This window comes from Apteryx mantelli, chromosome Z (genome assembly GCF_036417845.1).
Source record: "Apteryx mantelli isolate bAptMan1 chromosome Z, bAptMan1.hap1, whole genome shotgun sequence".
NCBI classification, from domain to species: domain Eukaryota; kingdom Metazoa; phylum Chordata; class Aves; order Apterygiformes; family Apterygidae; genus Apteryx; species Apteryx mantelli.
In genome coordinates, this window is record NC_090020.1 from 69,775,058 (window position 1) to 69,788,570 (window position 13,513).

Genomic DNA, 13,513 nt, shown 5'->3' on the forward strand with positions numbered 1-13,513 from the left:
TCCACGCCTGCCTTGAAGCCAGGCAGTGCTAGATGTAAAAAGTATTTACACCCCGTATCTCGGTGTGTTTGTTGTCCTTGACAAAGGCCAGTTTTTAGCTGAACTACAGGATCAAGATGTGTTTCTTCATGCCTAAATAAATGGTAGCACTTTTACAAAGTAGTACTTTTTAACATCTATTTATTGATGTTTAAACATAGAAACAATATAGTCACCAATCATTAACAACAAGAGGGACAATCCCCCCAAAATAAACACATATCAGTAAAATACAAATTCAAGTGCAGAAAGAGCCTAGAGTCTCCCTCCTCCCATCTATTCCCCAAAGTGTGGTTCAGAGGGAAAATGCATTTCTTCTAATTCACTATACATAGCTAAACCCAATAAATATAGGGATTTGATACGATTTGTCACTTTGAATAGGAGTAACAGGAAACAAGAAAAAAAATGTAATAGCCAAAAAATTGAATTTGTAAGGTCTTTTCAGATCAATATTACCTAGCAAAATACCTTAATAAGAAGAATTCAACTGGTGGCAGCTAATCCCATGCAATTTTACTTCAGTAGTAAAGGTAGCACAGAGTTAACCAAGACTAAAGTTTGATGTAAAAATATTCCCATCAATAGCCAAATTTGGCCAAGGAACATTGAGAAAGCAGCACAATAAGCCAAATGTTATGCTGCTTTTGTGTAATACAGATACTTGTAGCAATATGAAGCATGTGCAAATAGGTCTGCTGAAGGCAGGAGAACTTGTATCTTCGGTAGGCTGATTACTGCAACTCTTCACTTCGTACTCTGGAGACCAATACTAGCTAATTTAAAACTTCTCTTTGCCTGAGTTAACAAAACCAGCGTATGCCCAAGGAGATTCTTTCAGAGGTTATGGTCCTCCTGTTGCCACCTAAACATTTCCAATTTCACTCTTCTCATCACCACTGATAAAACATGAGTCCTTTTTCAACATACAAACCCACAGAATCCTACTACTGAAACTTTATTCCAAGCCTAATAAGCCTCCTTCTATATGACGGTTAAAAGTCTTTATAGCAAAATAATTCTCTCACTCTACCTTCTTAAAAGAAAAGAATTAATAAGCTCAATTTTCAGCTGTGACCTCATTACAGCTACGGTGATGTACAAAATGTAATATACTGAGATGTAAAATTCATAAAACCTTGTTAAACCATTAGACAACCTTAATTTATTTAATTTCCCATCTGTAAGGGAAGGCTGTTGATAGTGTCTGTAAGTACTGCATTAAGTTGGTAATTAAATGTATATTTTTCAGAAGTTTTTAATATTTGGAGGTTGTATTTTTTCATCTGAAATACTGTAAAACACAGTTCTTTTATGTTATTTCCACTGTCTTGTACAAATATATATTGATACAATCAGTTTTCACACTGTTTTAACATGGGCAAAGCTAATATGACCCTTTTAGGCATATTCACAGGGTAGTCTTTTTTAAGAAATTACCATTTCTATTTCAACTGATGGCTGTATCTACAAAAAGCTCTGAAACCATTTTGGGACTTAGTTTAAGATTTAATGCTGATTCTGAGTGAGTGACAGGTAAAGAGTTTTTCATGTGACCTAGCAAATTATGTTCTTAAAAAAAGGACTCTGTGACAACCTGGTTTTTGGATGCTAAGGCTGAAAAAGCCACAGAAAGAAGAGCATAGTTTTGACAACTGGCCTTCTATCTTTGCCCTCTGCAATGCCAGCGACTTGATAAGAATGCATGAAAGAGAGCTTTTTCCCTTAGATAAATTGCAGGTCTCCTGCCATCGATGAAAGTACTTAAAATGAGAATACATCTTAAAAGGTGGCAGTATTAAAATAGAACACCAGTCTTCCTAACTCCCCCAGTGTGAAAAATCACCTGCATTTCCATTCACTAGGAGTACAGTCATGGCCAAATGAAAAATTCAATAATGCTGCTGTAGACCCAAGTGAGTCCCAACACATTAGTGGAATTAGTCTGGATTTACACAGCTGTAATTGACCCTCAGTAAGTACTTTTATGATAATAAAGGGCTTCCTGTTTTTAACACCTTTATCAACTCTGGCTCCTAATCTGCCAGAAATGCATACTAATTATTTTCTTATCTTACTGTATGTATGCTTATGAGTGGGTGAGAACCTCCCATAAAAGATGAATTTTTCAACATTAAAAAGGGGAGAAGAATGAAGGAGAATGAACAGAATTGTGAAAAAAATAAAATAAAATATCCTATCATTTGCAGAAAATTTAATGACCTGGAATACCATGTCTATCCTTTAGGCTATGTTTTCTACTTGAGAGCAAATGCTGTCTGTCATACAGGTATGGTCTGCCAGTAAGGTACTAACCTTATTAGGTAGAAACAAACCAGTTGAATAGTGAAAATATATCCTGGCTTCTAGTTTTGCTCTTAAAATATGAAAAATTCTTATCTATAACCATAAGATAAAATATCCATTTAGAGTAACATTTATGAAACCAAGATTCCAAGACAGCATTCGGTAACCTACAAGATGAAATCTGGAATGCTATACAGGAACTGAAAGGAACTTATTCTTTAATGACACACTTTTTTCTTTTTTTTGCAAATGTATATTGCTATCTTTTGCACTCTCTTTTTGCAAACAGTTCATTTCATTAGACAGGAGACATGCTGGTGTTCCTTTTAGCTCTGGTCAGTGCCTCAAGTCTAGAAGGAGAAATCCAGATGGCTTGCTAGTTTCTTTGAGCTTCCTTTCTGCCCTCAATTCTTCACTCAGGACAAGTTCCCACTGAGCACAACACAAGTCTCTCTCGGACAAACTTTGTTGAAGGGACTCAGCTCAATAATAACAGCCAGGATAAGCCAAAACCTTCTACAGGATTCACACCAGTACTCTGCCTTCAGTTGAGTTGTGGAAACACACTCACCCTCCAATGTTTAACAAACATTTTTTACTTCCTCTTGCCTAATCTGAGCACACGCAAGACCATGATTTACTCCCACTGGATTGCATAATGTCCCAAGCATTTATAAAGTTGTTTAGCCCTTGTGGTAGGGGAACACAGAGTCTGACGTAAAGCTCTCTGGAGTTAATGGGTCTTTCCAGGAGATGCCTGATTCATAAAAGCTACGATTGTTCCCAGTCCTTATGCAAGGCTCTTTCCCACTTTTCCTCCCATACAAAGAGGCTGGATGCAATCTGGCATTTAGACTGCGTGAGCATGCAGAATGCTGCGAAGGTAAGGCACGGGAAGGAGAGGCATTTTTGTATCTTCCTTAGTCTCTCTTCTTTCAATGAGGTTTTTACTTACTTCTGCACTGGATAGTAGAAGCTTATCTTTATGAGTCAATTTTACCCTGATAAAATGAGCTCCTTTTCCTGAGCTGAGGCCAATTCACTGAAACATGCTGTAAAAATCCTCAACCTCCTGTAGCAAGGAGGACATTAATTCTTAAGAGCTATACTCTTGACTGTGATTTATTTAATGCCAAGGCAGAATTATATATTGGACTCTTTTCTAGATTTCCTCAAATTTCATCTCTCTCTTAGTTTTAATTGTAACTAAACTGAACTCTCCCAGCAGTTTAAAATTTACTTTCCCTCTAGCTGCTGAAGCTTATTAAAGTAGGTATTTTGATTCTAAGTGATTAGACTCTGACTCAGATGAGAATTCATATGCTGCACAGTAAGTAATTCATGGAAAAAAAATGCCAACAGGTATCTTTGGATCTTTATTTATGAACACTGAAAAATATGGGATATTATTAGATTCTAACAGGAAAAATCAGAAATGGCATTAGTTCCAATACAAACAAAAGTGATCTAAATGAATATTGTCACAGTGAACTAAGCTTTTAAATTTATTTGTCTTATCACATTAACACTTTAACAATGACAGCCTACAGGTCTATTTTTAGGTACTTAGTATGTTAAAAAATGTGATGAAAGCAGAGAAAGAAGAAGTTACTGTAAACATTTTCTGTAAAGACATTCAAGCACTTCTCTGCACTCAGTGCTGGTGAAACATTCAAACAACAGCGCATACATTGATACAACAAAAAAAACTGCATAAAAAACCTGTTGTTTTTTAACTGCGCTAAGCAACGCACAGTAATACTGAGACCAGTATGTGGTGTGGGAGTTCAGAACTTCTGAAAACTAGCCACATACATTTATGTGCCTAAAAACACGTTGCACTGACAGAAAAGTAGACGTTCACAATTTGAATATATTGTTCTTAGTATCGGTATAGCAGCTAGCTGAAAGGAGATAGCCCCTCACTTTACCAGACTAGCAAGTGATCTCTGCAAAACCACATTCTCCCTAAATCTCCATCACTGATGGGGATTCAGTTAATTTCAGACACCACTGATTCTCTAACAGCAAGGCAAGAAGGATCTGTCAGAAACAAGACCATCTAAAAAGGCAAGCTCAATGAGACCGTGAGTAGAACAGAGTTATTTTGCTTTTCACAAACCCTTAATGTTGCATTTAATTGCTTTTCTACTATAGTGTTTTATTAGAAGTCTTTTTAGGATGAATAATTTGTTAAGTTACACCTACTGAATTTCTCATAGTATCTATCAAAAAAAATATTATCTATCAGACTGTACTGTAGGTTTCAGGTGCAAAAAAATACAGTCAGTATTAGAAGGTACTATTAAATTGGAATAGGTATGTTATCAGGAATTCATAGAGTAGGAAGTGCTTGCTTTAAAGAGAGATTTTACAACTGAAGTATAATTAATACCTGACACAAAACTGTTTTTTATAAGTACCCAAGGCTGTATTCAACATTACTTCATCCACAGAATCTTTAATGAAGTAATGAAAATAACAATGAATATCAGATCAGGGCCGGTGCAGATCATAGCTAAAACTAGACTGATGTCCCATATTGCAGATTTATCCTCCAGAAGCAGGTGTAGTCCTACCAAAAATGCTAAGCCGTATTTGATAGGAAAGTTAAAATTGAAAGAGGACATTCAATTTTCCAGGTATTTTGGAATAGCATTAAACAGAGAGTTAAGAACAAGATTGTGCATCTAGCTTTCATCCCTATCTTACCGTAGCAGAGAGATATTTTTGGAACCTAACTACATACTTAATATCCTGAACACTAAGTTGAGCATAGTGAACAACCGTCAGCAGTAGAAGACAACCTATACTCACACCAGCACAAGAATTTCAGCCCTTCCTGAGCACTGTATTTATGGACCTGTATAAAACTGATTCCAGCTACACTAAAATCATTCAGAGCAATGGATTCCAGAAAAATCAGTTTCTCATCTTCTTAAGTCATACTTTTATGGACACTTTCACCTCATATTAGTCACCAATGCTTCAAAGAAGAGCAGCCCAAACTTTTCTTCCCGATCCTCGCATAGCTCCCTTCCTAAAGCCAGTAAAAGCATTTTTTCGGCCATGCAGTGAACCAGACAGATGAACTAAGTTAAAACTAACCTATCCAAAAAAGGCTGGTCTTAAACTGGATCACTTTGGAAAAGAAAGGCAGAATCAAATTGTTCAGAAAATGTTTCCATTTTGACATTTTCAGATGGAAACATTTTTATGTTTTGGTTTAAAAATGTCTTTCAATTCTTTCCTTTTTTGCTACAGTACATTTAAGCTGAATGTAATTTTTAAGATAAAAACACACACCAATTAGCTTGAAACCATTTTCTTCATGGGTTTTTTGTATTTAAGACTTTCAGTATTATGAGAATGACACCAGAATTTCAAAATCATTCATTAAATGCAATCCTGATGTAGGCAGAGTTTTATTAAATTAATTTAAGTACCAGTAGGGGATGGGCCTAAAAATTCAAAGAGCCTCTGGGGTGGAAGTTAGTTGAATCTATTTATTATCAAGTGGCTCACACACAGTGGACATGATGCACTTGGACTTCTGATATGTGGTCTCTGACTCTAGCTGCAGGTAGCCACAAGCAATTTAGCTACCCTTTCAGGGCCACAGCTTCCCAGCTGTGAAATATTTCACTGCTACACTGAGGTGTAGCCCATTTACAGGAGAATCTCCAGTACTACAATAATAAGCACTATGGATAACCCCTTGAATAGAAAACAAAAGCCAAACATTCAAAATCAAAACTATGTAAGTTAACACTCTGCCATTATTAAAACCAAAAATAAAGAGGAAGGAAAATCTTTACTCATTTTCTTAAATCATTTCAGACCAAAATTCAACTTCCCATGCATTTACAGAATTGCCATTATTATCATCATTCTGATCATGTAGGGAAAGCAGAACATCAGAATCCACTGTCCAAATGGGAGACGTAAATTTTGCCGACAAAATTAATCTGTGTGTTTAGCTCTTACAGGTCTTATCTTGTTTCTTTAAAATATGCTGTAGTATAAGATATGTTCACATGCACAGCCTTTATTGTCACTGTTCCTCACTGCCAATGGGAGTTAAGTACATATTTGAATAAAGAGATATATCAGAACTGATATGATGTCCTTGTTTAACTTCAAAAAAGAAAAGGGGAGAAAAACACTAAAAATGAAACATCTTTTTTTCACGGCAACCAGGCACTACTTTTATGTAAACCATGTCAAATGATACATAAAGTGAAAACAACTTCAGGGCATCATGCATTTTTATTAGAAAGATGACAGATCAGCAGTTCTGTTCAGTCTGTGGGGTTTCTGGAGAAGCAATGTTTCATACAGGCACACATAATAGGACAAAGGAGACAAGAGATTCTTAAAAAAAAAACCTCAACATGTTCACACTTTAATATCCTCTTTAGTTCCTGCAGTAAAAAGCATAAAGAATTCGGCCGTTTCTGATATTCTGCCAGAAGTAGTTAAAGTAGAGTAAATCTTGCACAGTCACAGCATCTGAATGAACACCTTACTTTATAAGAAATACCTCTCACCTTACCTCTCACTTTCTGACAATGAAATTTAAATGATTAAACTGATAGACAATCTGCCTCATATTTAGTGCCCATATTATGCACAAAGATGTGCTTCACTAATAAATTCCTAAATACAACCTTTCCAAACCAGGAAGCATCTCCACACTGTCAAACAACTGAAATAATTTAGAAGTGTGAACACAGTTCGGTTTAGAAAAAATGAAGTACTGTCCGAACTGGGGCAAAAATGATTAATTGAACTGCATAGGTAAAGAATTATTTATGGTAATTCATGCAATACAAATATGTTTGTACTTACAGAGATTCTTCCCTTCTTACAGAGATTCTTCCCTTCTAACTTCTCAAGAAAAATCCTGCACATGCAGGATCTGCTTTAAGCATATTTATGCCTACCCATCGATCATTTACACATTTATTATTTAATGCAATATAATAGCTTAATACCACCTAAAGGTCAAATGTTGAAACAGGTCTACATAATGAACAAAAAAGATAATAGTTCTCAGTTGGTTTCACTGGAAGCTCTGCACTTGAACAAAAGCTAAGTCATGCCCTCAAGGTTTGGTTCAGGACTTTACTTTGGGAATACAAATTAACTCCTCAGAACCTATGATAAGTGTGCTCTCGATCAGGCCTGTCTGCTTGGCTTGATCAGAAATGTGGTTATGTACCACCTCAATATTTGGATAGTGTTAATGTATAAAGGGGCAGTGCAATCAATCCAAGCAACAGGGAAAAATCTGATAAAGTCAGAGAAGTTGGCCCTCAGAAGAAAAATCTCACACAAATGAACTTAACCGTTTAAAAAACAAACAAAAATCTTAGGTCATTGTTATAACCAAAATTGTACTGGTACACTGACTTCCACAGGCTTATACTGATTTACTGAGAATCCGGCTCCGAGTTTTTAAATTAAAACCACTGAGAAATGGACTTAACATGCACCACTGGCAACTACAGTATGCACAGGAAACCTGCCAGCTATATTCAGCTTGCTTTATGCAAGGGTAAAGCAAAGAATTTTCCTTCTCAAATATAAAACATAACTGTCTTCTTTCAGGTGTTTCTGGTCTTGTACCTAGCCAGAGCAGGCAAAACAAAGCTGTACTACACATTAACATTTGAGCGTCATAAAGGAACATCTAAAGGAAGCAAAGAAAAAGACTTAGTTCCAAGCATCGCTAGAGAATGCTAAAGTACTGATCGCATCCTGTAATCTTCCTTACATACCATTCCAACTCTTACAGATTTAAACCTGTTTCTCACTTTGAAGATTGAGCATATTCCCTTTGCCCATTACTTGAAAACCTGGGTTCATGTCAGGTTGGAAAATATAAACTCATCAGACTGAATATCTGAAGTATCATACAGGCTGATATTCAATCCATGACCTTCATTGCGTACCATAAGTTAATAGAGGTTTTGCCATATAGGGACAATTCCTGAGTGCAACAGTCAAAAAACAGGATCACCACACAAAAAGTCAATAGCTGTAGCAGTGTCGATAGGAAAAAAATCATGGCCAAGTACAAGATCTTTGGATAGCCCTCCTAAATAGATATCACAGACAAGTCACCACTGTTGAACGTTGTAGAGCCTGCACAGGAGTCCTGTCCAAAGGTTACACTTATTACAATATACCAATGTTCAGCCAGCATCTTTATCTAAGAAGAAACCACCAACTCACCCTTGACATGAGAAACAGAAGTTTGGCCCTTAATGGTTAAGGCTTAACATTTTTCATTTTATGTATGAAGAAAGCTTACCACCATAAACTAACCACTCAGTACACCACTGCATACTAAGAATATTGTAAAACATCTCTCTAAATCAAAAAAACAAAGAAGCAGAGAACATGAAACCCTTATTTCAAAGTATTCTTTCTAAACGTCCTTAAAATGTCAAAAGTAACGTGAAATTTGAGTATGCACTATCTAACCCATCTTCATCAATTTCTCTAAGCATAACTTTTGTGCCTCTGTTCAATTTGAATTTGCAAGATCCTGTGACTACTTTCAAGTCAACAGCTTCCTAAGCTAATGATGACCTTAGTAAAAACTCTAGGCTGTGGGATGCAAGGCCATCTTCTGTCTCTCCTTGTAGAAGTGACAATATTTTGCTTCGATGTTACAAACTAGTTTGTTTTCCATCAGTTATGCCCTTAGGCTTTTTACTTTATTCAGCTTGGAAAATGGAAACAATAGACAGGTTTCACTTCCTGGTTTCTTGCTGCAATGTTTAGATTACAAAACAGTGCAAAGTAACTTTCAAATTCAGTTTCTTTTAATTAAATTATAAGAAATAGTATTTCTGTAAGCTAATTTCAACTGCATTAAGTTTTCCAAAACTGTCATTTAAAACAAGACCAAACCAAAACTATGTTAAAACCCTAAATTAAAGAGTATACTTTAAGCAACCTGTAAATACGTTTGATTCTGAGCTATTGGGTGAACTGTTCTGCTCCACTGAAAATGACAGGAGTTCGTCTTTCCTTCAACAGGAAGAAATAGGCTAGGGAAGTGGGAAAGCATTTTTCTGAGCAGTCTAGAAGCCTGTGGCCCATCTGGAAGCCTGATCCTGCAGCCAGACCCTGAAGCATGCACAGAGCAGAACCGATGGCTACAGAAACGCTGCCTGCATCGCAATGTTCACTTGCAAAGATCAGATTCCAGAATACAGTACTTCAAATTGACGTACCCTGGGAAAGAAACACAACCGCCATACATATCAGATGAACTATTTGAAAAATAAATAAATAAATAAAACCAGGATGTCTTTCCAAGGCTAGTAAGACTAAGTGATAAGAGAACAACCTAGCGTATACTGTAAATACCATATCAAGTAAAGGCCAACTAGAAGCCAGGGAAACAAAAAAGATGTGTGTTCCACTAATATGAGCTTTTAAATATGTTTTCTTTTGAAAACAGACAAACAAAACACATGATGAAATGTAATTAAAAGTGTATAAATGCACAACCCAATTTATAAACAAAAACTGGGATCTATTTAGAAATAATATCTAAATGAACATTCAATTAAAACAACAAATATTTTTATGTTATAAGCTAGACTGACATTTTATTTATTTTCTGAGTAGTTTAATTTGGTCAACTGCAGACAGCCTGTCATGTCAACTAAATATGTCTCTCAAAAGCAAGAGAATTAAATGCTGATGTGGTATTTGGCCTATTTGTTATTAAAATCATAACTGTCTCAGTTTTTTTAAGATGACTTAACTTCTTATTTCATATTTGTTGTATTGCCTTTGTTGTGTTTCTGTTAAGTTCACATATGGCAGAATTTCTACGTATACACATAAATTAAAAAATAGAAACAGTGAAGTGCCACAGAACAGAACTCAGAGGAAGAAGCCTCTGACAGCTAGGATCACCTTTCTGATCACCTCGCTCAACACTTTCTCCTCAGTTTACGTTTGGCTGAATGCAGATGATTTATTGATTCTCCTTGCAAAAGGAAGGGGAAAAAAAGCTTGACACCGTGTTGTATCAATGTACCTTACAGAAGCAGGAAGTGAAGTGAGTCATTATTGCAAAAAAAGTACCTTTTGGAGCCTCCAATGTAGGTGAAGGTAAAGGTGGAGTCTGAGTACCTGAAATCTGAAATACAAAGGGTTGCGTTATTATAACTTATCATCCGTTCTTTATTTTAGCGGCAGGAGCTGAGGTCTCGCAGACCAGGGTTCTGCTGCCGGTAAGGGGGGGCTAGCATGAATCAGAGGAAATGCAGCAACTCTTCCCCCCCTCCAGCCCCTTGCAACAAGTGCTCCGGTGCTATGGCAACGGCAGGAATTTCCATTGTCAGTAAAGGCAACAGGCAGCAACAAGCCAGGCTGCCGCTACGGCAAATCAAATACTGTGCAGAACCGTCGCCGGGAAGGCAGCAGCCAAACCGCGACGGTTTCGCACGGCACCGGGTCGCTGGCGGCCGGCCGCTCGCCCGGCTCTGCCTGCGGGCAGCGCTCGGCCCTAAGCACACGCCCGGGGCGGCAGCAGCGCGAGCGCCCGGGCGCGAACGCCGCGGCTCCCCGCGGGGCGCAGCAACCCGCGCCGCACGGCGGGCGCTACCGGCCCCCGCGCCGGCTGCGCCAAGCAGCGGCCCTCCGCACACGCGCACATGCACACGCACACACATGCACACGCACCCATGCACACGCACACGCCAGAGAGGCACGGTCTGGCGTGTGGCCACTGCCACGCTCCCTGACTCGGGATGCGCCCCCTTTCCCGGCCGGCGTCTCGTCTCATCTGCCCTCACATGCCCTCGGAAGGAGAGGAGGAAGGAAGAGAAGAGAAGGGGGCTGATGCCACGCACAAGCAGGCTTCGGAGGCGGCCACCATCCCCCTCGCAATGGCCCCCGAAACGGCACGGCCGTGCCCGGGCAGGGTGCCCTGGACGGGCATGCCGCGGCCGGGGAAAGGGCCGGGGCGGGGGCGCCGGGGGCGTCGCGCCGCGCCGCGGACCTGGCGCCCGGCACATAAACTCACCTGCAAACAGGCAGTCCTTCTCCGCCTTGCACTTTTGGATCACAACGTCAATATCCTTCTGAATCCTCTCTTGTCTTGAACACATCCCCATGAAATAAATCCCAGGGGAAAAAAAAAGCAGTCTTTATTTCCACCCCACCCCACCCCCCGCTCTGCCAGTTTTAATAGTCCAAAAGATGGACCCTGGGGCCGGCGAGCAGAAGTCTCCCCCAGCCCCGAAGTGATCCGCTCGGCCGGGTGGAGGACGGAGGAGGAAGGCGGCGGGAGCCGATGTTGCATGCCCAGATGTGCCCGCCCAGATGTGCCGCCGCTGCCGGCGGATGGCAATTTCCTCCTTCCCTGACAATAGATCCAGCGGAGGGTGGCGGCGGCGGCGACACGGGAACCCCCCACCCCCCAGCCCTCAGGGTTTTTTGGGTTGGTTGGGTTGGTTTTTTTTTTTTTTTGAGGGAAAAAAAAAAGGGGGAGGGGGCAAAGCCAACCCGACAGCTCACATCCCTGCCCCCTCCGCCACCAGCGGCGACCGCCGCGCAGCAGCAGCGGTGGGAGCCCGGCGGCGGCGGCGGCGGCGCCCGCACCCGGTCCCTACCGGCGCGGGGCGGCGCGGCGGGGCCGGGCCGGCGCTGCTGCAGCGACGCCGAGCCGCAGACCCTCCCCTCGCTGCCGGCCCGGCACGTACGGCCCCGCGGGCTCCCCCGGCGGAGGCGGCGCGGGGGAAGGAAGAGGCGGCCCGGCGGGCGCGATGGCCGCGGCCGCCGCCCGCAGCGCCGGGCGCAGCTACCGCCTCCTCCCGAGCCGCGGCGGACTGCGAATGGCAAGTGATCCCGGCCGCGGGGCGCCCCGAGGCTGGCACCGGCCCGGGGGCCGGCGGGGAGGAAGCAGGCAGCGCCGGGCCGGCGCCCGCACAGGCACCTCCCGGCCGCGCCGCCGCGGGCAGGGCCGAGCCGGCCTGCCGAGCCGCCGGCGCCCCGGGCTGCGGCGGGCAAGCGGCGCCCGCTCGGCCCTTCGCCCTCTCCTCTGCCGCCGCGCGGGAGCCGCCGCCGCCGCCGCCCGCCCGGGGCCGCCCCGGCCGCAGCGCGGTGCCCCCGCGGCGGCGGCGGCGGCTGCCGCCGGGCCCGCGCCGCCCCCGCTGCCGCCCCCGCTGCCCGCGCTTGCTGCGGCAGCGCCTGCTTCCGCGGCCGGCGCGGCGTCTGCGAGGGGGCCCCGGCGCCCCAGCCCCTGCCCGGCGCCAGGAAGGGCCTTCCTGGAGAAGGGAGACCTGGAAAACCGCCCTTACCGCGTTTCCATCCCCCTGCCGACCTCCGCTCCTCTGCTACCCACGGGGAGGTGTGTGCGCGGTAAAACAATAAAGAGCGAAATAACGTGTTCATAAGCCATCTCTGACCACTGTGCTTTTTAATCACGCTCCTCTCCCATCAGTCTTTGGCAAACCTGCCGCTAAAACCTAAGGGCTTTAGGGAAGGGACTCACGCTGGTAGTTCAGTGCCCAACAGTGAGCACTAATCCAGGCTAGAGGCTTTGGGCACTAACGCAATACAAGGAGTAACTGTAATACAATTCAAATGGAATGGTTAAGTCTACAAAAACAGGTATTTTCCATCACCCAGAGTGCTAAGTGAATAATTTAAAAATAAATAAATGGGTGTGAACACAGTGGAAACAGATTTGTTTAAAAAAATAAAAAGAATATTCATAAAATTCAGTTTTTAAGTATCTGTCCAGGTCTAAACAACTCCCATGGATTATTCATTATTGAGTCCAGTCGTTTCAGTGCTTTTTCATTAAACAAGTCTGTAATAATCATGTATTGCTGATTTCAAGCACAGGTACAAACATGTTTTGTTATTTGTTCTCCAGGGGAAATATTTTAAAATGTGGTGATAAAGAGACTCCATATATATTCTTAACTTGACAAGATTTCTTGTCTGAAGGAGGGAACATAAGGGAAATTACAAGAAAAGCAGATAGGGTTTAAAGAGAACAAAAATCTATCGTGTGACTTAATTCTCCACTTTTAAGAAAAGAATTTACCTTCGAAGAGAGATTTCCAGACAACTTTTCAGTGCTATTCAGTAAATTCTCTTCTGTGCAGTCCAAGGCAGAATACAG

The 13,513-nt window shown here is 41.9% G+C and overlaps 1 protein-coding gene across 1 annotated transcript in view; it reads right to left on the minus strand.

Moving 5' to 3' along the window:
- PARP8 (poly(ADP-ribose) polymerase family member 8) overlaps nucleotides 1-11,489 on the minus strand; it is a 113,013-nt gene extending 101,524 nt beyond the window's left edge. Inside the window, exons 1-2 of the mRNA XM_067316443.1 lie at nucleotides 11,405-11,489; nucleotides 10,462-10,516 (exon numbers count right to left, since the gene is read on the minus strand). Of these exons, the coding sequence (XP_067172544.1) occupies nucleotides 10,462-10,516; nucleotides 11,405-11,489 (140 nt within the window). The remainder of the gene's footprint in view (nucleotides 1-10,461; nucleotides 10,517-11,404) is intronic.
- Nucleotides 11,490-13,513: the final 2,024 nt, after the last annotated feature.